This window comes from Sebastes umbrosus, chromosome 15 (genome assembly GCF_015220745.1).
Source record: "Sebastes umbrosus isolate fSebUmb1 chromosome 15, fSebUmb1.pri, whole genome shotgun sequence".
Lineage (NCBI taxonomy): Eukaryota > Metazoa > Chordata > Actinopteri > Perciformes > Sebastidae > Sebastes > Sebastes umbrosus.
In genome coordinates this window covers 9,634,755-9,660,074 of record NC_051283.1, presented here as the reverse complement: position 1 = coordinate 9,660,074, position 25,320 = coordinate 9,634,755, and the positions used below count along the sequence as shown (strand labels likewise).

At 42.1% G+C, this 25,320-nt stretch overlaps 1 protein-coding gene across 5 annotated transcripts in view; it reads right to left on the bottom strand.

Moving 5' to 3' along the window:
* The window catches only part of LOC119503963 (growth factor receptor-bound protein 10-like), a 59,605-nt gene that overhangs the window by 3,023 nt on the left and 31,262 nt on the right, over positions 1-25,320 (bottom strand). For 2 of the 5 annotated variants that reach the window (XM_037796038.1, XM_037796039.1), the window contains 8 exons: positions 15,464-15,620; positions 12,235-12,350; positions 9,992-10,066; positions 7,206-7,343; positions 6,217-6,327; positions 3,911-4,009; positions 3,085-3,162; positions 1,505-1,621 (listed from right to left, as the gene is read on the bottom strand). In XM_037796038.1, coding sequence (XP_037651966.1) covers positions 1,505-1,621; positions 3,085-3,162; positions 3,911-4,009; positions 6,217-6,327; positions 7,206-7,343; positions 9,992-10,066; positions 12,235-12,350; positions 15,464-15,620 — 891 coding nt within the window. Of the gene's footprint in view, positions 1-1,504; positions 1,622-3,084; positions 3,163-3,910; positions 4,010-6,216; positions 6,328-7,205; positions 7,344-9,991; positions 10,067-12,234; positions 12,351-15,463; positions 15,621-15,793; positions 17,009-17,050; positions 17,882-25,320 lie in introns of those variants that run through there. The other 3 variants (XM_037796041.1, XM_037796040.1, XM_037796042.1) reach the window with 3 other exon arrangements.

Here is a 25,320-nt window from a genome sequence, read left to right as displayed (position 1 = left end):
GGGATGGGGGCTCCAAATCCGAATTTCGCCAAGGGCACCAAAAGGCCTGAAGCCAGCCCTGGTCCCAAATACAATTTTTTGGGCTCCAGAGCTTTGGTAGAACTCAACAGCGAATATTCAAAGCTTACCACCTAAACGGTAGCGTTTTGAGGCTGCTTCGAGTCTCTGGCCATTATGCACTGCCTCTCCAGCAGTGCCTGGCTGTAAGCCTGTGCGTAATGCAGCCTGTGGAGGCTTCCACTCAGCCCTTTTGGGTTGGAGTGGGTTGGGCTCTGGCTTGGCTAGTCTCCTCGACATGACTCGGGAAGCCAGACATTTCTCCGTTCTCGGCCGAGACGGAGGGCATAGCGCTGCAACGCGTCTTTAGGTTTAGTTTAAGGCATTTATTTTTATTCTGTAATTCTATAGTTTTGTTGTTTATATTTGTTAATCAATAAGAGGCATTTTCTAAAATGTTTGGTGTGTTTTATACATGTTTGTAATCTCAAGGGGATAAAAAAACAACAACAAACAAATTAATATCTGAATCCCAAAATTTAAAACTGAATGCCTACCCAACAAACAAATAACCAAATACTCAAATAATCACGTCCAGCCCTAAAACCAAACACAAAGAATTTGATTTTGTAGTACAATAAACAAACATCGTAATTAGAGCTGTCGAAGTTAACGTGATAATAACGAGTTACCACAAATTCGTTTTAACGCCACTAATTTCTTTAACGCATTAGGGCAACTTAAGATTTTTTAGGTTGTAGCGGGCTCAGTTCTAGAGCTGAAGTGAAGATACCAGTATCATAAGAAACTAGAAAAAACTAAGGAATCCATTGATACCAACCACGTCATACTAGCTTGTCGCGAAGGAGGATAAAAATAAAGCTATGAGGGTTTCTGGACAATATTTGTCATTGTTTTGTATTGTTAATTGATTTCCAATAATAAATATATACATACATTTGCATAAAGCAGCATATTTGTCCACTTCCGTGTTGATAAGAGTATTAAATACTTGACAAATCTCCCTTTAAGGTACATTTTGAACAGATTAAAAATGTGCGATTAATTTGCGATTCAATATTTTAATCGATTGACAGCCCTAATTGTAACGCATTGCTGTTGCCCACAAACAAAAAAATTGAGTGAACAGCTGCTTTCTGCTTTAGCTTCCTCGGAGCTGTGATCTCAGCAACAGATAAGTGGAGCTGCTGCACACTTGAATTTACTAAGAAAAGTGATGCAGGGAAAGACAAATTAGTTCAAAATGGAAAAAAAGGTTCTTGCACAACGATGTTGGTCAAAGATGTTTGTGAAAGAAAAGCTCTGCTATCGAATGACTTGTGACAACAGTATGGAAGGATTAGTTTGTCCGATACAAACTGAACCAAGGGTGATAAAATGGCATTTTTAAACACTGGAGAAAACTATCTTTATGTGTTAATCACATCAAACAACTGAAGCTGTTCATGTGTGTCTTCGGATATCTGCTACTTCCCAAGCTCCTTACCCTCCAGGTCTGTCCCTCCTCCAGGGCAGCGCTCTGGGCCTCGACGGGGTTGTCGATGACGCGACCGGTCCGCCCGGAGAAGTCCATGGCGACCAGGGAATTCTCAGATACACTCCGCTGTTAGGAGACGTGGCAGGGTTGGGAAGGGGGTAGGTGGGGAGTCGGGGGAGGGGGTACACAAGGAGCACGGTGTAGGGGTGGTGATGGGTGGGGTGGGGGGTAGAAAAGGGTCAGAGGTCAAACAAGCCAGACACACTCACTGGGGCATGACAAATCCTGTCTGCACACAGACCCACTTCAGTCAATCCACAAAATGCCCCTCTGAGGAAAAGCACGAGCTTCTCCTGCTTAAAGGATTCAGATCTTCTTCGAATGAATTACTAAAGTCTGAAAATAAAGTCAATTGAACAACTGCGCTTCGTTCTGAACGATCATTATCATAATTTGCATGATATATAGTGTTCAAAGTTCCAGTTCAAACTGATTTTACTTCACTCGTTATGGATTGCAGACATGAAAAACGACCAAGGGATATTGAAAACACTTGAAGAAAATGTTAAAAACTAGATCTGCAACAATTAATCAACTATTAAATTAATCGCCATAGATTTTGATAATCGATAAATCTGTTTGAGTAATTTTTTTAAGAAAAAATTCTCTGATTCCAGCTTCTTAAATGTGAATATTTCATGGTTTCCTTACTCCTCTATGACAGTCAACTGAATATCTTTGAGTTGTGGACAAAACAAGATATTTGAGGACGTCATCTTGGGCTTTGGGAAACACTGATCGACATTTTTCACCGCTTTCTGACATTTTATAGACCAAACAACTAATCGATCAATTGAGAAAATAATCGACAGATCAATCGATAAATAAAATAATCGTTAGTTGCAGCCCTAGACAAAAGACAAGACAATGTAAAACACCTCCTGTTGTGAGGTGATTAGTCTTGGTGTAACACAACATATAAGTACACAGGTTTCTGTTTGCTGTGTGTGCAATATTATAACACTGCATGTGTGTCTGAGCATTATGTAAACGTTCACTTTTAAATAACTCTGGGATAAGATGTTGATTTAACAAATCATTCTTATGCAAAACAGAAAAGTGATCCACCCCATAGTGTTTCCTCTTGAGAAGAGCGAGGTGGTGATTCACCATCAGCTAATTAATGGATCAATGTGGATCGGTCTTGGCTGAGTTGGGGTATTAAGACCCTGACACACCAAGCTGACGGTCGGCCGTCGGACAGTTTTTTGCGGCATATCCCGCACCGTCGGGTATATTAACAACGGTGTGTATATTCGACGATCTCGGTCTTCTGGTTTCCCTTTTTGAATCATGAATACAGACTACCGCCACCTGCTGGTGTGGAGAGTTATTTCATCTCAAGCAGGCGCAGAACGTACGTGCTAACTGGCCGTCGACTGTAGTCTTTGCGGTGCGTTCAAATGCAACCTGTCAAGCAAGACAAAAGGCGACGTGAGGCGACGCAACAGTTCTTTGATGACGGCTCGGTGTGTCTGGGCCTTTAGAGTGGCGTTGTAAGAAGGTGATGTCAGAGAGCAGATACTCACCACAGGGGCCGAGAAAGGCGAGAGGTTAGACTTCCTCTGCTGGGGAACGTTGTAGCTCTGATACAGTACTATCCCATGCTGTGAGGACACAAGAGAAGAGACGGCATCAACTCGTGATTCCAAGAGCTGACAAAATGTAATTAACAGTTTACATGCAAAGATTTGTGGCAGACATTGGCTCAGGTTGCAGAAAAGTAGTAGGGATGTGCATTTCAAGCAAAAATACGATGCGATAATCACTAACGAAGATCTGACCCGATGAATTTAGGCTTTATTTTGACCAAATTGCTGGAACAATGGAAAGACCAAGACGGTTTTGGTGAGTTTCATTTCGTTTCTGTCGAGTTTGTTTGAGGTGTGTTTTACGATTCTCCGCCGCTGGAACACATCTCTCCCAGTTGAAACCGTGCACACACACACGGAAAAGAGCCGAACTGAAAGTACCACACATGTTTTACTGCAGCCTGGCCTGCGATAGTAAAAACAAGGGTAAATACATTTTTAAGACAAGGCGATAGTCGCATAAACTGTTTGATTTTTACAGTTTACTTACTATTCAAAAATGATCACCTATCCCTAAAAGTAGTGCTATGATGTTGGATGTTACAGGGACTGTAATTAATGCAGATCCCACTGTTTTATATAATATCAGTTTTCCTAAAATTAGATTAAAAAAAAATCGCAATATTTTGAATCGTTACCCCTGTATCATGATATGTAGCTTATCGCTAGATGCTTGCCAATACACAGCCATACTGTGAACTATATAGTAATACAACTCCTTGGATTTAACTACAATAACAACAAATGAAAGTAAAGGAAGTACTTTGAGCAGTCTGAAGGCAGTCATCCAGCAGGTCCGGCTCTGTTCGTCCTCAGCACACAGCATTTTTAGCTCCTTACAGTCACCCCTCACTTTGCTGGGCTGTAAACCAAACAGTAGACACAGAGGGACATAATGTAACGTTAGTTCTTCATGGTTTTCTCCTGAAACTTGATTTAATATTGGTTAAAACAAAGTGGATCTGGGGAATTAAGTGTAAGATAATCAAATGCAAATCCCAATAATATTCACCAAAAATAAAGAGTCCAGAGTTCAACACAAAAACACCCCTTTTTAGGGATTCACCAATAAACAACAGAAGATAGAAATTCAGTTTGTTCTGTTCATTTATTTCACCACGAGTAACTCCTCTTCCCAAACAAATCAATAAAGGATCTCTCAAAAAGTAAATAAACCCAGAATCTCTGACACTACTCCGGTACCGGGCAGTCGATCGTCTTCGTGCACACACATATTAAATATCATTTTCAATCTTTGGGCTTGGGGTATCAAGTATTTTCAAGTCAAAAGGAGTCTAAAGTCATCAAATTTGTGACTCAAGTCCAAGTCATGTGACTCGAGTCCACCGACTGGTTTCTGGTTATTCAGTTTTCAATCCTGTGACATGGCAGGGCAAGACTACAGCGCCAAGAATGTGTTATTTCTGCTTGGTATAACGTGCAAAAACGTGTTTTCAAGCTGCACCATTCTTACTTTTAAAATTTGTTTTTCTAATGGGTTTACATGCAAATAATGGAATATCTTAAATGAAAAAATATAGCTTTATTCATTTACATAAAACTACATTAAAGAATAAAAAGGTCTAGATGAGAATACCCTAATAACGATAACGAGAATATGTCTGGACCTCGTTAAGGCAACATTCTCCAAATGCATCAGTTGGACCTTGAAGCCCATTTTAAACATCCTCATATGAGCATTTTTTTTTTTTAAATCATCCTTTTTATTGTTTCCTTAAGAAAAAAGACTACAACAACCTAAACCACAACATATAAAATACTATGTACATATAACAGATAGTAACTGTAAATTGAAAAACAAACTAGAGAGAAAAAAGGTAATAATAATAATAATAATGATAATAATAATAATAATAATAATACTAATACTAATAATAATAATAATAATAATAATGATAGTACAATATAAATAAATAAATACAAATAATAAATAAAAATATAATATATATTTTTTTTAATTCATGAATAAAAATAAATAAAATAAAATAAAATAAAATATTTCTAGCATTTCCGCATATCCCAGTGGTCCCACCCCCCCCGCACACGATAGATACAGAGTACATACTTTGTATTTAAGGCCCATTTACAAAAGATTAAATAAAACAGAATATAAAAATAATTAAATTATATGAATATAATTAAATAGAATATTAAAACAGAGCAGTTTTTTTTTTCTAAAGTCAGACAAGGACATTATTTGTAAGACCTGCTTGTCATTTCTTTTTCCAGGTACCATATGACACCTCTAACAGTCAATAAATTACATTTTATTGTGCGCTCTAGTATTTAATCTATGCAAAAAAAAAACAATATAAGGTATTAAAGTCCTACTAGTAAGGACCATACCAGCATCGCAGCACAGACTGTCTCCTTTCCCCTCCATCAGTAACAAGGACGTTAGACACACTGCTCCTTAGATGCAACCCCTACCGGTAAATTAATTCATGTCACCATAGCAACAATCCAGCCACCCCCAGCCGCCAAGTAAAATCCCTTACCCAATCCTGCACTGTCACCCCCGCTGACAGCATCTGACACACCGGTCGTCTGGTGTGTGTGTGTGTGTGTGTGTGTGTGCGTGCGTGCGTGCGTGCGTGCGTGCGTGCGTGCGTGCGTGTGTGTAAGAGAGAGGTAAGGGTGTTAGGTGGGCCAGATTCCCTGTACCATCCTGGCTTATCCCAGTGGGCTTATCCCAGATCAGCAGGTGACCCATCACAGATTACTCCTGGAGTGGGACACACAGTGCTGAGTGTGTGTTTGAACCCCCGCTGGGCGGTTTTAACCCTTCTGTCCTCAGAGACACACAAGATATAATATATATGAAGAGGGGAAGCAGGTGCATCTGCTAATAAGAGGTGATCATGTAACTATATAATACAGTTTCTCTTCTTTTATGGGGTTTGAGGGAATCATTATGCCTTAAAATAAAGAATCTCTAATCACTAATTTGTACTGGAAAATGATCACATCCAACCTGGCAGATGAATGCCAATCTCCAGCAGTGGATTAGCTGAGTTACTTAGGTTGCAGTGTTTTCTTATGTGTTACCTTGATGCAGAACTGGTAATCTGTGGGAGCGTTGTGGAGTTTTCTGCCCGCGATGATGGTGAAGACGTTGCTGTCATCCAGATCCGACAGCAGCTGCAGGTGTCGGGGCTCCTGTTTAGTTGTGGGGAGGCAGAGGTAAAGAGATATCAGCAACAACTTAAAGAAAAGACTTATAGACGGCTTTAAAAAGGTGTAGTGTGTACGATCTGGCGGCATCTAGTGTTGAGGTTGCAGATTGCAACCAACTGAGACATTATTGAACTTCTCCCATGGTGCCAAGCCTGTAGGAGAACTACGGTGGCCGAGGCAAAAACGCAAAAGGCTCTCTCTAGGGCAAGTGTTTGGTTTGTCCGTTCTGGGCTACATATGGGCTCTTATTTTCAGGTGATTATACACTGAAGAAAACATACTTATTAATATTATATTCCATTTATGCCAATAGAGTGCTACAAGAATGAGTCCTAAAACCCAGAAATGAGTCCGCATTTTAGCACTTCCGGTTCACTCGTCTTGAAATTTTTTGAATGGGGTTTTAATTAGATTCCTGAAATATGTCTGTGGTTGACACAAGCTGAAGAGATTTTTTTTTCTACAATATGAAATACATCAATAAATACCCCACTCGTGAATTTTGAAGCTTTTATAGGTCTTAAAAAAGGCGGTTGCTAACAAGTGGCTAAATGAGACTACTAAACGTCATCACGCCAACTCGTCCGCCTTTACAGCCTCGTTGTGTATACACGCGCTTATGCGACCGTGGTGTAGTTTGTTTACAGCCTAAGTTTTGTTCAATAAAATACAGGAAGTTTGGTTTTATTAATGACATATCAAAACTGTAATGTTGCAACCGCAAGTAAGAAAACTTGAACATTTGCAACTCAACTATTTTACACTAAGAAAGTTTGTCAATCATGAAATGTGTCAACTGAAAAATTAAACCATAACCATCTATTTCTCCTTTCAGAATTAAGACATCAGTAACTCATTACCTTGGATGTTCCTTTAGTAGAGTAGTAGAGCCCGGAGCGTCGCAGGAACGTGTAGAGTTTCTTCCAGGACCTGCGTCCCGGCTCCTTCACGTACAGATAGCCCTGGATCTCTGGACAGCTGCTGGAGTTCAGAAAGTTCTGCAAAAACACACAAACGGCATCTATTGGGAACACTGCTGCAGAACTGAATGTACATAACAAACAGGTTTGTGCTTCACACGGGAAACTACATGTTCATAACTGATTAAAAAATGATTGTGTTTAGAGATCGCAGTGACTAATGAGGCAGGATTTTGTCTATATTCCTAAAAATCTGGCGGTAGCAACACTGCTGCATGTAATTAGCAAATTTCAGGAACTGTATGTGTGCATGCATATTTTTTGAGTACCAGATGTCCTCATAAAGATAAAAATCCTCCTGAATAAGAGCATTTCCTGCTTTCACTCCTTTTTTCCAGGGTGGCTACTTTAGAGGTAGGATTTAGGTCAACGTATCCTCATACAACGGTTCATAAGATTTCTTACGAAAAGTTATTCCTCATTTTTTGTGCATTTTCCTACGAATATCCAGCAACATGTGACGCAAGTGTCAATTTCCACCAGAAGTGCTGCCACTTAAGTACGGAAGTTACATGACAAAAAGTACTTGGTAGGGTTTAGGAAAAGTTCACGCTTTGGGTTAAAATAACTCTGGAAGTGGCATAACTTAAGTACGGAAGTTACGTGGCAAAAACTACTTGGTTAGGTTTAGGTAAAATTCATGGTTTAGGTTCAAATAACTCTGGAAGTGGCATAACTTAAGTACGGAAGTTACGTGGCAAACCCTACTTAGGCTGTATTCGAAACCGCATACTATACTAGTAGTACGTACTGATTTGGCCAAAATGTAGTATGTAGTATGCAGTATGCGAACAAAAGCAAAATCTACAGTATGCCAAAAATACCCGGATGACGTACTGATTTGGAAAAATTCTCCAGTATGCATCAGACCAGTCTATCTCGCCTACTGTATCCCACAATGCAAAGCGCCGGAACAGCACAGGCTAAGGGTAAAAAAACAGCAGCCAAAAGCTGCTCGTTTTTTACGTTTTTTGTAGCCATTTCAACACTAAATTCACTTCTGAAAGTTTTTGAGGCGAGAAATCAACTGTGTAGATTATTAATATCGGCAGTTTTACGAAGTTAGATGGCGAATCGAACATTTGTTCCACCGTTGTCGGAGTTTAGAAGCTCCACAAAATACCGTGACAGCCAGCGAGCGCCTGCCCGGGTCGCTGCCAGCAAGCCGGGTAGTCACGCTCAGAGACCGCTATGAGCTGCTGGAGCTCACTCCGGTCTCGTAGACAAGAGGCTTTTATTTCCTTGTTGACGGATAGTTTGTTTAAATATCACAACACAGATGTCCATTATAAATTAACAGGAAACTGTGTTTATTTGCCTTTTTTCGAGTTTAAAAGCTCCACAATCGCCCGCGGGCGTAATTCGCTGGAGAGCCGGCCAGTGACGCTCACAGAGCGGATACAGAGCAGCAAAGTGGCGAGGGAAAGAGCAGTTTCTGACGGGGCAGAGAGATTCCTGCTGAGACAACATGACACTTTTTTAACATTTCTCTAATATCTGGAGGGAGATCAGTCCTTTTGCTGTACCTGAAAAAGCAGTTTGAGTAAAGTAAATGTTGTGGATGAATGTTTTATATTTCCCATCTCTCCTCGTTGATGATCCTGTTTGTCGGACTTCTTTATGAGCTGTCAGAATAAATAGTTTAAACCTGCAGTATCTTATAAAGTAAACAAGCATAACATAAACAACAAAATCAAAGTTGTATTTTTTGATAATATTGTAATAGTGGTACAAGTTAGTTTTTTTGTCCTGTGCTTCAAGAGCTGGTTTGAAGGCTTAAGCCTCGTCTAGCATACTGCTAAATACATCACTTTAACTGTCACATACTGCATACTACTCAGGAACGCAGTATGCAGTATGTACTGCATACTGCATACTGCATACTGCGCTCCTGAGTAGTATGCAGTATGCGGTTTCGAATACAGCCTAAGTCATGGTTAGGAAAAGATGGCGGTTTGGGTTAGAATAACTCCGGAAGTGACGCCACTTAAGTATGAAAGTTATGTGACAAAATCTACTTGGTTAGGTTAGGAAAAAAATGTGGTTTGGGTTAAAATATCTCTGGAAGTGGCGTAAGTATGGAAGTTACGTGACTTAAAAACTACTTGGTTAGGTTTAGGAAAAGATCGCGATTTGGGTTAAAATGATTGTGGTTTGGGTTAAAATAACTCTGGAAGTAGCATAACTTAAGTACAGAAGTTATGTGACTAAAACTACTTAGTTAGGTTTAGGAAAAGATCGTGATTTGGGTTTAAATAACTCCGGAAGTGGCATAATTTAAGTACGGAAGTTACGTGACCAATAAATCCACGTTGACTTCTGGTTTCACACGGGGTACGAACAGGGCAAAAGTCTGAGGTCTTTAACCCACGCATCCACTCCGACCTCCTCCCTATGTGGCGTTTGTCGCTCTTTATAGTTCCTGATTCACAATTACGTGGATTTACATGTTAATTGATTTTGTGGGATATATACAAATTACAATGCATTTACTGTTTTGTAGGTATAGCTACAAACGGTATATGAAAAACAGCCCGTTTAGGTTTAGGATTATAATGAGATTTAGGATTAAATTAGTGTTTAAATGAAGGATTAGGTAGTGAATCAAGTTCTTACATGTGTGCTACTCAAGACGTATGTGTCCCTTCACTGAGTCATCGCCTCACCTGTAAGAGCTGTGACTGAGGGATTGAGCCATCAGACTCCTGACACCAAGCCACCATCTGCTCTGGAAAAAAGTTCTGGATGGAAAAACACACAGAGAACGACAATGAGTGAGAGAGAAAGAAAGAGAGAGAGAGAGGCACTAGAAACCACTTAGTGCATATGCGAGCTCAGAGTGGGGTAGTGTTTCTCTATGCAGAATACATCTCTCTTTCTCTGTGTGTGTGTGTGTGTCTGATGAGCACAAGGACTCAGAGACAAAGTGGTGGGGGCGAGAGAGGTAGATAAAGAGAGAGAGAGAGAGAGAGAGAGAGAGAGAGAGAGAGAGAGAGGGCACTCCAGCCTGGGAGTAGATGCAGTATGATCTCACCCGCTGATGTAATCCCCTTTAGCCAGCAGCGCTACTCTTAGCGTGATTGACAGGCCGCGGCCAGCACTCTGGTGTTTTACTGTGCTCATTACCACAGAGCTGAGGTCACCTGCTGGCTCTGACACACACCTAAATCACCACGGCAATAATGTCACCGTATACCCGGCCAGCACGCAACAGCAGAGCCCCATGCTGAGTCCACATCAGCAGCAAAAGATGCCACGCAAAGCGGCTGTCAGAGGCAGGTCTGTGTCCTTAAAATGATGAACAGCTTTACATTTTAGCTCGCGCCCCAAGCAGACTTCGAATGAGTGCAGAAAGTAGAATGAGCTTCAGCTTCGACATCACCAGGAAGAAGACAGTAATGGGTAACGCCACCAAACATGTACAGTATGTACTCAGAGATTGCATTGTGTATAAAGTTAGACTGATATGGGATAAGAGAAAAATTGTATAGTATTAATCGCAGAATTGGTCGGTATACTACACTTCATGGTTTCAGCCATGCTAGCATCGTGGCTCTTAGGAATGTCGGTAAGTCTGTCTACAACTTTGGACCAGACTGAAGAAACAAAAAACTATTGGATGGATTGCCATGAAATTTGGTACAAACTGAATATAAAGATGGACGGCATGACGACTCCCCAAAAGTGAAGCCAAAACATATCAATCTCCCCCTGGTGGCTGGCTGCAGTATAGGTCATAAGTCCCGCCCCCTCCATGTGAGCGGATGGGACATGTGCCAAACTCAAAAATCAAGGTGCACGTCAAATAATCTTTTCCCAAAGATGGTTTCTGTCATTTTATGTAGTTCTTATCATGCTGATGTATGTTCAAGTGTTAATTTTACTGATAAGTTTGGTTTTAATTAGTTATTTGATGCTATAAAAAGGGGGGTGAGACGTCGTGATTGACAGCTGTGATTGACAGTAGTCACGCAGCCAGAGGCTCAGGAATTGTACGATACAGGAGATGTAACTTGAACTTTCCATAACCGCAACGAGTCTGTGTAATAGAACATGTGATCATACATGTAGTTATAGAGATATTATGCTTAGTTGTTGTTGTATTTCTAGCCAAACAGCTACCGTGGGTGCTAATGTAGCAGCTACGTGGCTCACGCTAACAAGCTGCTGTCATGCTTGGCTCGTGATTGGCTCGGGCGGGTGTGTGGGCGGGACCTCAATACAGACACATCGAGGGAACCAGTGCGATGCGAACTTCCGGGTTGGGCTTCAAAAATACATCGTCATCCAGGCAGTTTACTTGCCAAACTAATGACATTGCCACTGCCAATGAACTAAGTTAGCATTGCCATTTATTGTCATTCACGATGTTACATGATGCCCTTAGCAGACTTGCCAACCTTGAGACCTCAAAAATAGGGAGAATTTCTAAACCAAAGTGGGAGTCTGGGGGTGTAGAGGTGTAGCTGTATTGTTGTCAGGGTGGAAACAGCAGGGTTTATTCACGCCGTACAGTGCCAGAGACAGGTTGAGATACTGAAAAGGACAAAAATGTGTGAAATTTTGCCATAAATCGGGAGAAATACGGAAGAATTGTGACCCTGGGAGGGAACCGGGAGAGGGCAATGAAAAACAGGACTCTTCCGGGAAAAGTAATGAAGTATGGCATTAGAAAAATTAAATCATAAAATACTCTGCTCGAAACGCCGAGTCATTTTTCGCTAAAAGCAACCAAATGTAAAGGTTTTGGATGTCAGCATGAAGTCTTTGCTTTTCAGCAACTCCAATCCAAAAATATAACGGCTAGAAAATCGTCTGAGCCCCAGCTGTGTGTGTGGGTGTGTGGGGATGCATGCTAAACCGAAGCCAAAGCAGCAGAAATGACTTTTCAGGGATGCAAGAGACTCACCAGGGGGTTCCTGAAGAATTCATATTTGGCATAGTTCTTCCTGAAGAGGAATTTACTGTCGCTGCTCATGGAGGCTTGAGCCTGAACCACCAGCTCGTGGTCCTCCAGACATCTCTCTGTATGAGGACACAGAAGGACAGTGTTAGTCACCTCAACTGGCATATGCTGTCCTCAGGGATGTAACTGGAGAGCAAACACAGATTTTAAAATCAGTGTACACTGCTTTAGGGCTCATTTGGTAAAAATCATTCACTCAACCAAGAAAGCATTTTAACGATCTAATTGACACTCTAACTATAGTTTCGCTGTTCATTGCTCTCTCTCTTTTTTAGGGTTAATCTGCAGCAGAACAAGCATCTCTTTTGCATGCATTTCCTTTCTTTCTCTCTCTCTCTCTCTTCACGTTTCTCTTCTCTTTTTAACATTGAAAGCATATTCTGAGATGCCCTTGTCACCAGAGGACCTTGTTTACTCTAAACTGCTTTCAACCGTGTCCTCTAGCAGCAGGAAACACAACAACCTTTTGATGTGCTAGAACATTATATAGTACTTTTTAAAAAAAATCTCGGTATGTTTCCGTGGAAGTTGGTATAAATGGGAAACAGAGAAAATAGACTTCACCACCCTTTCTTAGTCTCATAAAGCTCTATGATGTGAATTCATAGTAAACGTCATAGTTAGCGCAAAGACTGTGTATAAAAAGTGGACGTAGTCACCGTGACGTCACCCATTGGTTTGTGGACTGCAGTTTTGAGGCCTCGAGTTCGGCATTTTGGCCGTCGCCATCTTGGTTTCTTGCAACCAGAAGTGACACAAGAGGTTGGAGCTAAGTACAACCGAACTCTGAATACGATGTTTTCAGGCGACCAAAAAAGTTATAATTATCTTTCATGAACTGAAAACACACTGTGAAAGGGTTAAAAATGTAAGTCCAAAACACGGGCAACGGTGTGGTAGCGATCTGTCAATCACAAGATAGCCACGCCCTAAAGCATCCGCTGCTTTATGGTCTATTTGACTCTAAATGGGATCATCATTTACTAAATGAACATCATGCTGTATTGAAGAAGACTTGAAACTAGCGATTGAGACCATAAACTCAAGTTTACAATGTTTACTGAGGTAATAAATCAAGTGAGGAGTAGGCTCATTTTCTCATAGACTTCTATACAATCAGACTTCTTTTTGCAACCAGAGGAGTCGCCCCCTGCTGGCTGTTAGAAAGAACGCAAGTTTAAGGCACTTCAGCAATGGCTTCACTTTTCAGACCCGGAGGTTGCCCACTGAGTTAGCGGTGCTCGCCTTATATACTGCATGTTTGATTGAAATTAAGCACCAACACATCACTAGTTTTACTGTTTCTGTATACAATGACACAGCAAGAAAAAAAAAAGCCTGTTACTAAGAGATGAGCAAGGAAGTAAGAGGTTAAATGAGGAGGGGCTGTGAAAAGAAGAAGCACTGTGAGACAGGGAGGGAGGAGGTGAAGGTGGAGAGGAGAAGTGGTATGAGATGGAGAGGGAGGAGGAGGAGGAGGAGGAGGTGGTGGTGAGGGCATTGCAGGAAGATGATGTCATGTATTTAGGCTGATTGCTGAGAGCAGCGAAGCCATAAGCAAAGTACAAGCCACAGACAAACACACAACCACACATTAAGAGCTCACACAGGCCTAACCTGCTCACTGTGCACCACAGAGGCACAATTACTTTCTCTATGTGTGTGTGTGTGTGTGTGTGTGTGTGTGTGCGTGTGTGCGTGTGTGCGTGTGTGCGTGTGTGTGTGCGTGTTCTCCTCTTTCTTGGAGTTGAGGGCATATGATCTCAGAGTGAGGCCGCTTAGAAATAGATAGTGACAGGATGTTCCAGTTCTGAACGGACACACACACACACACACACACACACACACACACATGAAATGATAACAACCAGGATTTAGCACTAATTCTCCAGATTAACTCACAAAGTCTTGTTTTATTAAGACAAAAAAAATACACACACACTCATATATATATATATAAATATAAATATATATATATATATATTGGTGAAACTGTAGTCACTTTTTCTTGCTATAAAGTATTCTGGCTGCAGTTAAGGGGTGGAAATGTCCGAGCTCTTTCTGAGAGTGTGTGCACACGCTGGCTGCAAGCGGGGGAATTTCCTGTGGAGGGTTAAGGAAAGATTGATTGGCCGGTAAGGCTAGGGGCTCGTCCGACGGAGAAACGCAATTGGCTCCGTGCAGCTCTGGTATGACGCTTTAGTCCAGGCCTCCCCCCCCCCTTTCAATCTCTCCCTCTCTGTCTTTCTTTCTCTCTCCCTTCATCTCTCTCTCTCTCTCTCTCTCTCTTTTTCCCTCCCTCCCTCTCCTCACCTCACATTCCATCTCTCCAGTGCACTTTTTTCCAGATCAAGCAGCAAAGCACAAAGCGATCCTTTGACTCTAAAAATACGACTCGGGAGTAGGAAAGCCTCACCAAGGACAAAGACAGACCCAGAGAGAAAAAAAATAAATAAAGAAATAAATACAGCTTCAAACGGAGACACGGCAAAAGTTAAGAGTCTTGTGTTTTTCTTTTTCTTTTTCTTTTTCTTTTTTTCATGAGCAAACTATTGCGAGGGAACGGGCATGTGAGCAGAACATGGAAAATGCTTAATCCTACGACCACCACACCTCCCTCCCCGAGCCGTATAGAAGGCATACAAGCACTCGTGCCATGCTCAAGTGAACATACACACTGAGGGTACACACAAGAGAGTATCCCCAACCATGCAGAGACACACAAAAGGGGCATAGACACAGACGCACACATACAAGACTCAAACACACCTGCAGAAAAGACATACACCCCTAAAATCCCACTACAGCCAAACATACTGGGATGCAGTGGAAGGTAAACTCTCAGATTGGCTTTTATACGCTTCCTAAAGGCTGATTTAAATCTTCATACCATATTTTCCTGGTATGTATCACAGTTTGCTACAGAAAGACACAGTCTTTTACAAAAAAAGAGAGAAAATAAATACTCCTTTTGGAAAATATAACTGATAATGTAACAGATTTTGGCTCATATTAATGGTGGTTAGCTGTCCTGGAAGTCCGACTGCTGTTTAACCGCTAAAAGTCTAATCCTGCCAAAAGGAGCATGAATATAGACACAAGAGTGTGCCAAATCCATGCCTGGGTGCACACACACTCTCGCCATATACAGTATACATACACACATCCTTACCAAGGCCAAGAATGGGGTGGTGCTCCACCAGTGTCCAGGCGTTGTCGTCCACACAGTGGCTCTTGTAGACCAGCAGCTGACACACATCTCTGGCCGTCATGTCTGCCGGGATCTCCACCACTTTACCGGCCCCATCCTCGCTCCACACCTTCACTATCTGGAAACACATGGGGATATTGATGAGAATAATGTAAATAAGAGCAGTGAAGGTCATGATTTTTTAAAAAGGCTGGAGACAGTCTCAGAAGGCGTGACGCATCCTGAGCCACAATCTGGGATTTGAATCCGCAGAGAAAAGGGAGAATGTGACAGATCGGAGGCTACATTTACCTCCATAACCGGGTGCTTTGTCACGTCCACTCTTAAAAGGTCCTGTTCACATTATTCTATCGCTCCAACATGAGAACCACTTTAAAAAAACAAAAAACAGAAGGATGATGTCCAGGAAAGGTCGGCCGGCCCCTGCACTCTCAGTTCAACCCTTTTGTCCACAGCTCAACCAAACTTACTCACACGCACATCCACGAATACGCATGTAAACCTGCTCGCGCACAATGACACGTTTTCTGTCACGTGAGAATATCCACAATCGGAGAAGTAGCAAAAACACATATTCACACTTGGACGGTGAAATAACGCGGCGCGTTTACACATGTTGCATTTTGTCCTTAAAAACGTCACCGCTGGGAGCAGCGAGCGGAGCCAGAGTACCTCCCATTGTTGCGCCATTTTGCAGCCAAGTGCCCAAAGCGAAATTTAAACCGGACGTAATTTGTGTGTGTGTTGCTGCACAGATAACAAGAGACCAGCTGCTTCACACCACTGTACGAGCAGATTCACACACACACACTCACTCGCCACAGAGAAGCTCGCTCCCACACGCAGAGCAACACACACGAGCAAAAGAACATGGGATAGTGCCCGAAAAAAAACACAAAGACGACACCGATTATCTTCCAGATATCAGCGAGAAATCGCGTGTGTGTGTGTGTGTGTGTTTCTATGTTTGTATGCATCTTCACACACCCACATACTTAACATCTTCTGTCCACAGCAGGGATTCTGCTGCCCTGCACTTCACACACAGGGAACAACTGTTGGAAATTACATGAAACAAGACACACAGCTAGTGATGGGCGAGGGCCGGAGGGGTGGGGGGAGAAGGGAGGAGGGGGGGGGGGGGGGGTACGGAAAATAAAGTCGAACAATGGCACCGCGAAGTGGAAACACAAAACACACAAAAAACGACAGCAACGGTGGCCTAGAAATGACACAAAACACAGTCGCGGCATCGCAAAGAGAGACCCACCAGAAGCAACGTCACAGCGCTCTCTGACCCTGCAAAGCCAGCCTTCCTCTCTTCCCTCACGCCCCCGTCAGAAAAAAAGTGATTTCATGACGAGTTTTGTTTGAGAAAAGTTTTAGAAACAGTGAGGGGGGAGAAAAAACGCAAAAAGGTCCTCATCGCTGCAAACAGATAACCACACGCACACACGCACACACACACACACACACACACACAGCTCCCGACGGACATCCAGAAAAGAAAGGAACGCGCACACACACACACACACACAAGTCTCTTACCTCCACAGCCTGAAAGAGGCAACAGTCTGGAGAGCAGGATGGCATTTTCACACTGAGACGCTCTCCAGTGACACAGAGAGACAGAGGGAGAGAGGGAGGGAGAGTGAGGGGAGGAGGAGGAGGAGGAGGAGGAGGAGGAGGAGGAGAGGAGAGGGAGGGAAGGAAGTCAGGAAGAGAGGGAGGGAGGGACAGATTGGCAAGGAGAATGCAAGAGAGGTAAGAGGGAAGAGGGGGGGAGGAAGTGACAGAGGAAGGACGAGAGTGAAAGAGAGACAGAGCGAAAGAGAGACAGCCTGCCCCTTCTTCTCGTGCTGGGCAGCATAAAGGCTGAGCTGCGAGGAGTGGTATGAGCCGCCGCTCCTCTCCTCCTCCCCTTCCTCCCCCTCCTCCTCCTCGCACTGGATTAACCCAGTGTGGGATTTTTAAACGGTGAGCTACCTGTCACGTACTCTACACTCTTATCTTCAGGGCTGCGTTCAAATCCCCTCATCCCTCCCAAAAGGAGATCACCGTCAGCTCCTTTTACCGATGGCGCCGCACTAAAAGTCCCTAAAACACGCCCACAGCTCCCCAAACACACACACACACACACACACACACACACAGATAGAGGGAAACAAGCTCAAACTACTAAGCCAATCACTGTACACACACACACACACACATCCCTTATTCTTATGCATCCTACTGACATTTTCTCTGACGGTTTTAATTTCCCCTCCCTCTTATCCTCTTCCTCTTTCTCCTCCTCCTCCTCCTCCTCCTCCTCCTCCTCAGCTGTATGTGAAATACTATGCGAGAGTGCTAGGACCAGAGCAACATGTGTAACACACACTGACTGGCTTTGGTTTGCAAAGGAGGCAGTTGAAAGAAAACGGTGGGGTGATTCGATCTGAAGCCGTAGGGATCACGTGTCGGGCGTTTGGGCTTTGCTGAGGGGGTCAAGGGAGGAGTAGGGAGGGAGGGAGGGAGGGATGGGGGTGAGGGGGAGGTGGTTGCTCAGCAAATCTGCCCAGCCGAGAGAGAGAGAGAGGGAGATAAAGAGAAAGACGGGAGGGTGGGAGAGAGAGGAATAGAGAAAGAGCTATGGAGGAATGTCAGTAATGCAATACTGAGTCATAATAAGGCTCATGTGTAGAGCGCAGGCCAACCCAGCTGGCCACTAATACAGTGTGTATATGAGCCGTACACACACACACACACACACACACACACACACACACATACATATATATATATATACACACACACTCTCAAAAGAAGAAGACAAAATGTAAACTATGACAACCAGCTCCGGCAGTTTTTTCACTTTACTGCTCGATTTTTTCCGTGCAGTTTTGCAGCCATCTGGGGAGCAGTACAACGCTGGGCTCCTACGGAGTGCATGTACGTGTGTGTGTGTGTGTGTGTGTGTGTGTGTGTGTCTCCCGATATTATACTTTGGTGCTGATTCGATATGTATTGCCATTTTTAAGTATTGTGATTCGATGTTTTGATTTATTGCGATTTTTGTTCACTTTTGTAACACTAGACCATGGGGAAAAAGTTGAATCATACACTTCTAGGGACTTTTAGTTTGGAAAATATCTAAATTAATGCAGTAAATTTTTTTTATTTTCAGCATGTATGTAGTCAGAGATGTCCTGAAACCAAATATGTCAGTCATTTTCAGGCATTATTTATACATTTTTTCCAGCAACCCCAAAAATCAAAGAATAAAAGACCTCACAAATTAGTGGTATTTTCTTTTTAATTTAAAAAGGGACATGTAATGTTTTATACTTCTGGTGAATATAATCCAATCAATCTTATTTCCATATATGTATTTTGTATATACAGTACTGTTTGTTAACACCTTATTTTGAAAACCGGACGTAGTCACACGTGTATACTTCCGCTAACTTCGCCAAGTCCGTCTCTAGCTCTCCCGTCAGCTCCGTTCTCTTTATACATCCATGATCATCTCCATCGGGGCCGTTTTAATGCATTTAACATAAATGTTAGTATATGGGTTTATACAGTTGTAGAGTCGGCTGATTTGACCACGGAGATGAGAGCGGTGGCTGGCTTGACCGCACGTTACCGCAATCATTACGTTTCCTGTCCATGAGTTAGCATGTAGCTTTAGCCATGATGTCTAGCTCTGCTTTTCCTGGTAATGTGTGAAACCCAAAGTGTTTCCATACTTTACTGGATGTGTCGTGTTAACCACTTTGGATTTAAAATGTGAGGGTTCAAGTCGTATCCACACGGACATCTCCGCTGTTTCCTACTTTCTTACAAATAAAAGCGGTAGCTTCCTTTTTCCTCCGCATAGACTCCAATGAAGCAAAAAAAACGCGATACATAGATGACTCTATTTTTTTCTTCCCTAGAGGCTAATGCATGTTCAGGTATGTGATGAGAAAGAAAGGGTGGGCGTGGGGAGAGATGACAAGCTCACTTTCCTTCTGTTTATCTCCCTTTTCTTTCTAATGTCTTCTATTTCTTCGTGTGCTTGTTTTGTAACTTTCGAACAACTGTTCTGCTGGCAAAGGTCCCTAAGATCCTCAGCCTCCTTTTACCAGGTTTTATCTTGAAATTTAACTCACCTTGACTTGGTCCTCCCCCCTCTGCTTTCCCTTCCCCCACTTCCCTCTTTTCTCTCAACCAGAGGCGGGTGAGGGGTGGAAATGTACAGGGTTATTGGTCTCCTATGCTGCTTATAACACACACACACACACACACACATGCACACACACACATGCACACACACAACAAACACACAAGGAAGGCTTGGAGCCACAACATATTGAATTGAAGGGTCATGGACAGACACCTGCATGCCTATAAACAAAGACATACACACACAAGCACAGTATGTGCGGGGTCAGAGGTCAAATACAATAATCTGTGCCAGGGTCAGGCCCACTTGACCAAGAGGTTTATAGGCCCCTAAACCTATCAGGCTGTACGCAAAACACACAAATACACACAATGAATGCACACACTAGCTAACACAGGCACACACACACACACACACAAGTGATCTGGTTGTTTTAAGCCAGAGCAGATCTATTCCACAGTAATACAAGTCGCTGAGTGATTCATTCAGAGTGGAGGGGGCAGGGGTAGTGATGGCCACTATCTTTTGTTTTAATGTATAAATCAGGACAGTCAATCAATAAAATTACTTAATCGCAATTAATCGCAAATTAATCACATTTTTTTATCTGTTCAAAATGTACCTTAAAAGTGAGATTTGCTAAGTATTTATTACTCTTATCAACATGGGAGTGGGCAAATGCTTGCTTTATGCAAATGTATGTATATATTTTAGGGCTGTCAAAGTTAGCGCGATAACGCGTTAACGCAAATGCAACTTGCGATTTTTAGGTTGTAGCAAGCTCAGTTTTAAAGCTAGAGTCAAGATACTGGTATCGTATAAAACTAGAAAACCTATAGATATTAATTTAAAGCTACAGTGTGGAGGATTTGGTGGCATCTAGTGGTGTGGTTGCAGACTGTAACCAACTGAGTACCCCTCTGCTCACTCCTCCCTTTTCCAAGACTGCAATAACATGAGCCTCCGAGTGCAAAACTGTGGTAAAGCCGTTCACCTTTTCGATCTTAGGAGCAACGGAAGTCAGACGGCGGCTGGCGGTACCACGGTCCTGCACTCTGCGGCTCACGTTATCACAGTTTCACTAATGTGTCAGAGAACTACGGTGGCCTTCAGGTAAAGTAAAAACGTGAAAGGCTCCCTCTTGAACCAGTGTTTGGTTTGTCCGTTCTGGGCGGACATGGCGGAGCAACATGGTCAACCCATTCTCACTTCCAACTCATCGAATACTGCCGTTTGGTAAGTGATTGATATTATATTCCATTTCTGCTAATTTAAATTTTACACACAGTACCTTTAACAACGAATTCTTAAGATTGTCCTGTAATAGTAGAAATTATTTTACCAGCAGCAACAAACCTCCAGATGATAGCTGGCTGTCTGTTGGAGGCTAACTCACCCATCACCAATGTCAGCATTTGGATACTGGTTAGTGGTGACTTCCCACTCTGGTCTATTACAGCGTCAGTTGTCTTTCATGTCTGTGAGTGGTCGGGTTTCAAGCCAGACATAGCTGATTAGCTCTGCAGACAGGCCAAACTCAATTTCACCTCACTGGAGCGCCACCACAAAGAGTCACTGAGTGGCTCACCTCCCCACCTCCCCACGACCCAACACTGTCTCTCTCACACACACACACACACACGCACACACACACACACACACACACACACTCACACACACACACACACACGCACACACACACACATACATGTGTACACAGCCAGACAGAAAGCCTCCGACTGACTGATAGACGTTTACTATGTGGGCGTTCATCCAATTGATCCAATAAAACAGAACATAAATCACATTTGGACCTGGCAGATATTATAATAATAAAAAAAAAAGTAGTGAAACAATAGTTTGGTCATGTACAGGATATCATGGATCTTATTTGATAAAATCTCAAGAAACAAAGGATGTGTGTAAACTCTCTCTTCAGGAATTAACATTTAATCTGATGTCCATTTTAAGGAAGCTTACATTTTAAAAATGGTTTCATCACTGTTTCAATCAGATGCTGATTACAAACTGTGAGAAATTACCTCGAACAAGAGTTCATCTAGATATTGTAGACTATGAATAGAGTTCTGAGGTCCCTTAACCTCTTACCATTATGCCCCGCCTTTCGCAGGTCAACAGTATATGTCACATTTAACTGGTGTACATCATCTGAAAGCTGGGAAACTGAAGATTAATTTGACATGCAGCTAAAGTCATAAGTCTGAAAGGAAAATTAATTGATTAAAATAAATTGTGAAAGTGTATAAGGGCATAGAACATTATGATAGAAGTATATGATGGCCATCCCCATGCTCTATTATGTCTCGTAAGTTTTTGCAGCAATTTTAGGGTTGATACCATTAGTTACATAGATTTGGTGCTAAATTTAACCGGGAATTGATAAAAAACGTTCAATTATCCCTGCAGAATACCAAATTAAGACACCAAAGACCTTGAGGAACACCATAAAAAAGCCATGCTGTGATTTGGGATCAAAAAATTTTGACATTTGGAGATTTCTGCAAGAATTGCATTTTTCGGCGATTGGATGGCAAACACTTCTATTCTGGAAACTGCTCAGAAACCCCCTTATTGTCAATCTACCTAGGAAAGCCATCCATCCTCTGAATGCTCTAGGTCTGTAATTTGTGGTGGTAAAGGTTCATGAGGCTTTGATTATCCTAGAGGTCACCACAGGTCATTGTATACAGTGAGGTCAATTTCAAAAAAATTATATCACCATATGAAATGGCTACTATGGGGACTAACATTGATATCGGTATCGGACCAGAATTTCACAATTGGTGCATCCCTAGTGGGCATGTCTGTAAAGGGGAGACTCGTGGGTACCCATAGAGCCCATTATTATTCACATATTTTGAGGTCAGAGGTCAAGAGACCCCTTTGAAAATGGACATGCCAGTTTTTCCTCCCCAAATTTTGCCTAACTTTGGAGTGTAACTTAGTTATATAGCCTCTAAACAATCAGCTCTCATCATTATCTGGTTGCATTTTTATGGTTTCTAGCATCAAGTTCTGGTTCGACAGTAACGACACATGTAATCCCCATGTGTGTCAAAGAAGCAAAGTTGCGTCATCACATTGCCACGGCATGTAAAACATTTACTGCATGGCAGAAACTCAAGAGTCCTGTAAACCTTCATAACACACACACAGACACACACATGTACGTGCACCTGATCTGATTGCAGTGGGTCAGCAGACCGTTGCGTGCAGAAGTTCATCAGCTGACCACAGAAAGAGGGGGGAGGTATGAGTCTTAAACAGAGAGAGTCTGTGACTCAGAGTTTTAGACATAAATAACCTTTTATGACACTGCAACAACATATATACTGTAGCCATAGATTTAAAGGTCCCATATCATGCAAATTTTCAGGTTCATACTTGTATTTTGTGTTTCTACTAGAACATGTTTACATGCTGTAATGTTCAAAAAACCCTTTATTTTCCTCATACTGTCAGCCTGAATATGCCTGTATTTACCCTCTGTCTTAAAAGCTCTGTTTTAGCGCATTTCTATGGAATTGCGACGAAATTGCAACAGAATTGCGTTGCTAGGCAACAGCTTGGGTCCATGTGTACTTCCTGTCAGCTGATGACATTCACATACACGGCAACCAGGAATAAACTGGGACACATTTAGAATGTTTACGTTTAAAACTGTGTAAAGGGTCTAAATATTGTATATTTGTGACATCACAAATGGACAGAAATCCTGACAGCTTGTTTCAAATGCAGAGCGTGTGAATACGGGCTGTGTGTATTTCCCTGTGGATTGAGCATTTCGATACTTTCACAGTATTTATATAGGACTTAAGCCTGCTTTGTAACAAAAAAAAACATGAAAATCTCACTTTTTTATAATATGGGACCTTTAATATGTACATTTGTTTGGAGGTATTGACAACTTTTGTTGTCAGCTTCTGGACCTGAGCAATAGGCCCGTTTCGAACGGGCACTGCACTAGTATAATCAATACAACACAACCAGAAGACAGAAATGTAAAAACAGGGTGGTCCACAAGAATTCAGAATTCTCTTGAAAAGCAATTTCAAGCAAGGAGGATGGACAAGAGAAAGTTTGAAGATTCCATCGCAACATTAGCGCCAGACAGAAAACAAGAGTCTACAGCCGCACTAGCAGCTCTGTTAGGCTGTACTTACTGTAAGACACAGCGGTGCTTTGAGGTCAACACTAACACCAGTATGCTAACATGCTCACAAGCTCGATGTTTACATGTTCATGTTCAGCAGCTATAATGTTCACTATCTTTATTTGGCGTGTTAGCATACTAACATTTGCTAATTAGCACCAAACATAAAGTACAGCTGAAGCTGACAGAAATGTCATTAGTTTTGCAGGTATTTGGTCATAAATCAGATTACTGGACAAATAGACATTTTGACCTGATGAAGGCGCTGGTTGAAAAGACGAGGGATCTCCGAAATGTGTCACCATTAACATCTGTGAAAACTTTGATGGCAACTCATCCAATAATTGTTGAGACATTTCCCTAAAAAACATAGTGGCGCTTGAGGCAAAGTCAGAGGATCACTAAAGTGTAGGGCTGTCAATCGATTAAAATATCTAATTGCAAATTAATCACACATTTTTTATCTGCTCAAAATGTACCTTAAAAGGAGATTTGTCAAGTATTTAATACACTTATCAACATGGGAGTGGGCAAATATGCTTGCTTTATGCAAATGTATGTATATATTTATTATTATTATAAATTAATTAACAATAAAAAACAATGACAAATATTGTCCAGAAACCCTCACAGGTACTGCATTTAGCATAAAACAATATGCTCAAATCATAACATGGAAAACTCTTGACTATGACTTGCCCCAAACTGCATGTGATGATCATAAAGTGTTCATGTCTGTAAAGAGGAGACTTGTGGGTACCCATAGAACCCATTTTCATTCACATATCTTGAGGTCAGAGGTCAAGGGACCCCTTTGAAAATGGCCATGCCAGTTTTTCCATCGCTAAAATGTAGCCTAACTTCGGAAAGTTATTTGTCCTCCTTCGCGACGAACTAGTATGACATGGGTTGGTACCAATGGATTCCTTAGGTTTAGTTTCTAGTTTCTTATGATGCCAGTATCTTCACTAGCTTTAAAGCTGAGCCCGGATACAACCTAAAAATAGCAAGTTGTATTCATTCGTTGAAGAAATTAGCGACATTAAAACAAATTTGCGTTAATGCATTATCCCATTACCTTTGACAGCCCTAGTAAAGTCATTCCGATTCCTCCTCTGGGGACTATGAATGTCTGCAAAATGTCTTGGCAGCTCATCCAATAGCTGTTGAGATATTTCAGTCTGAACCAAAGTGTTGGACCGACCAAATCGACCAACATTGCCAGCCCTAGATGCCGCTAAACAAAGGCTAAGAAAGAAAAAACAAATCCATCAGACTGTAAATTTGTATTAAATTTCGCAAGCACCAAATATTTCAATAATCAGTCCACGCACTGAATAACAAACCATGAGAAACTGACTCTTTCACATCCCTTTTTTTCTCCTTAAACCCGTCTTTTCTCTTGCCTTTTTCCACAGGGAGGTCAGAGGTCAGGGTCATTTAAAGAGCAGTGAACCCAGAGCTGGAAGGGGTTCAGTGTCTTGCTCAAAG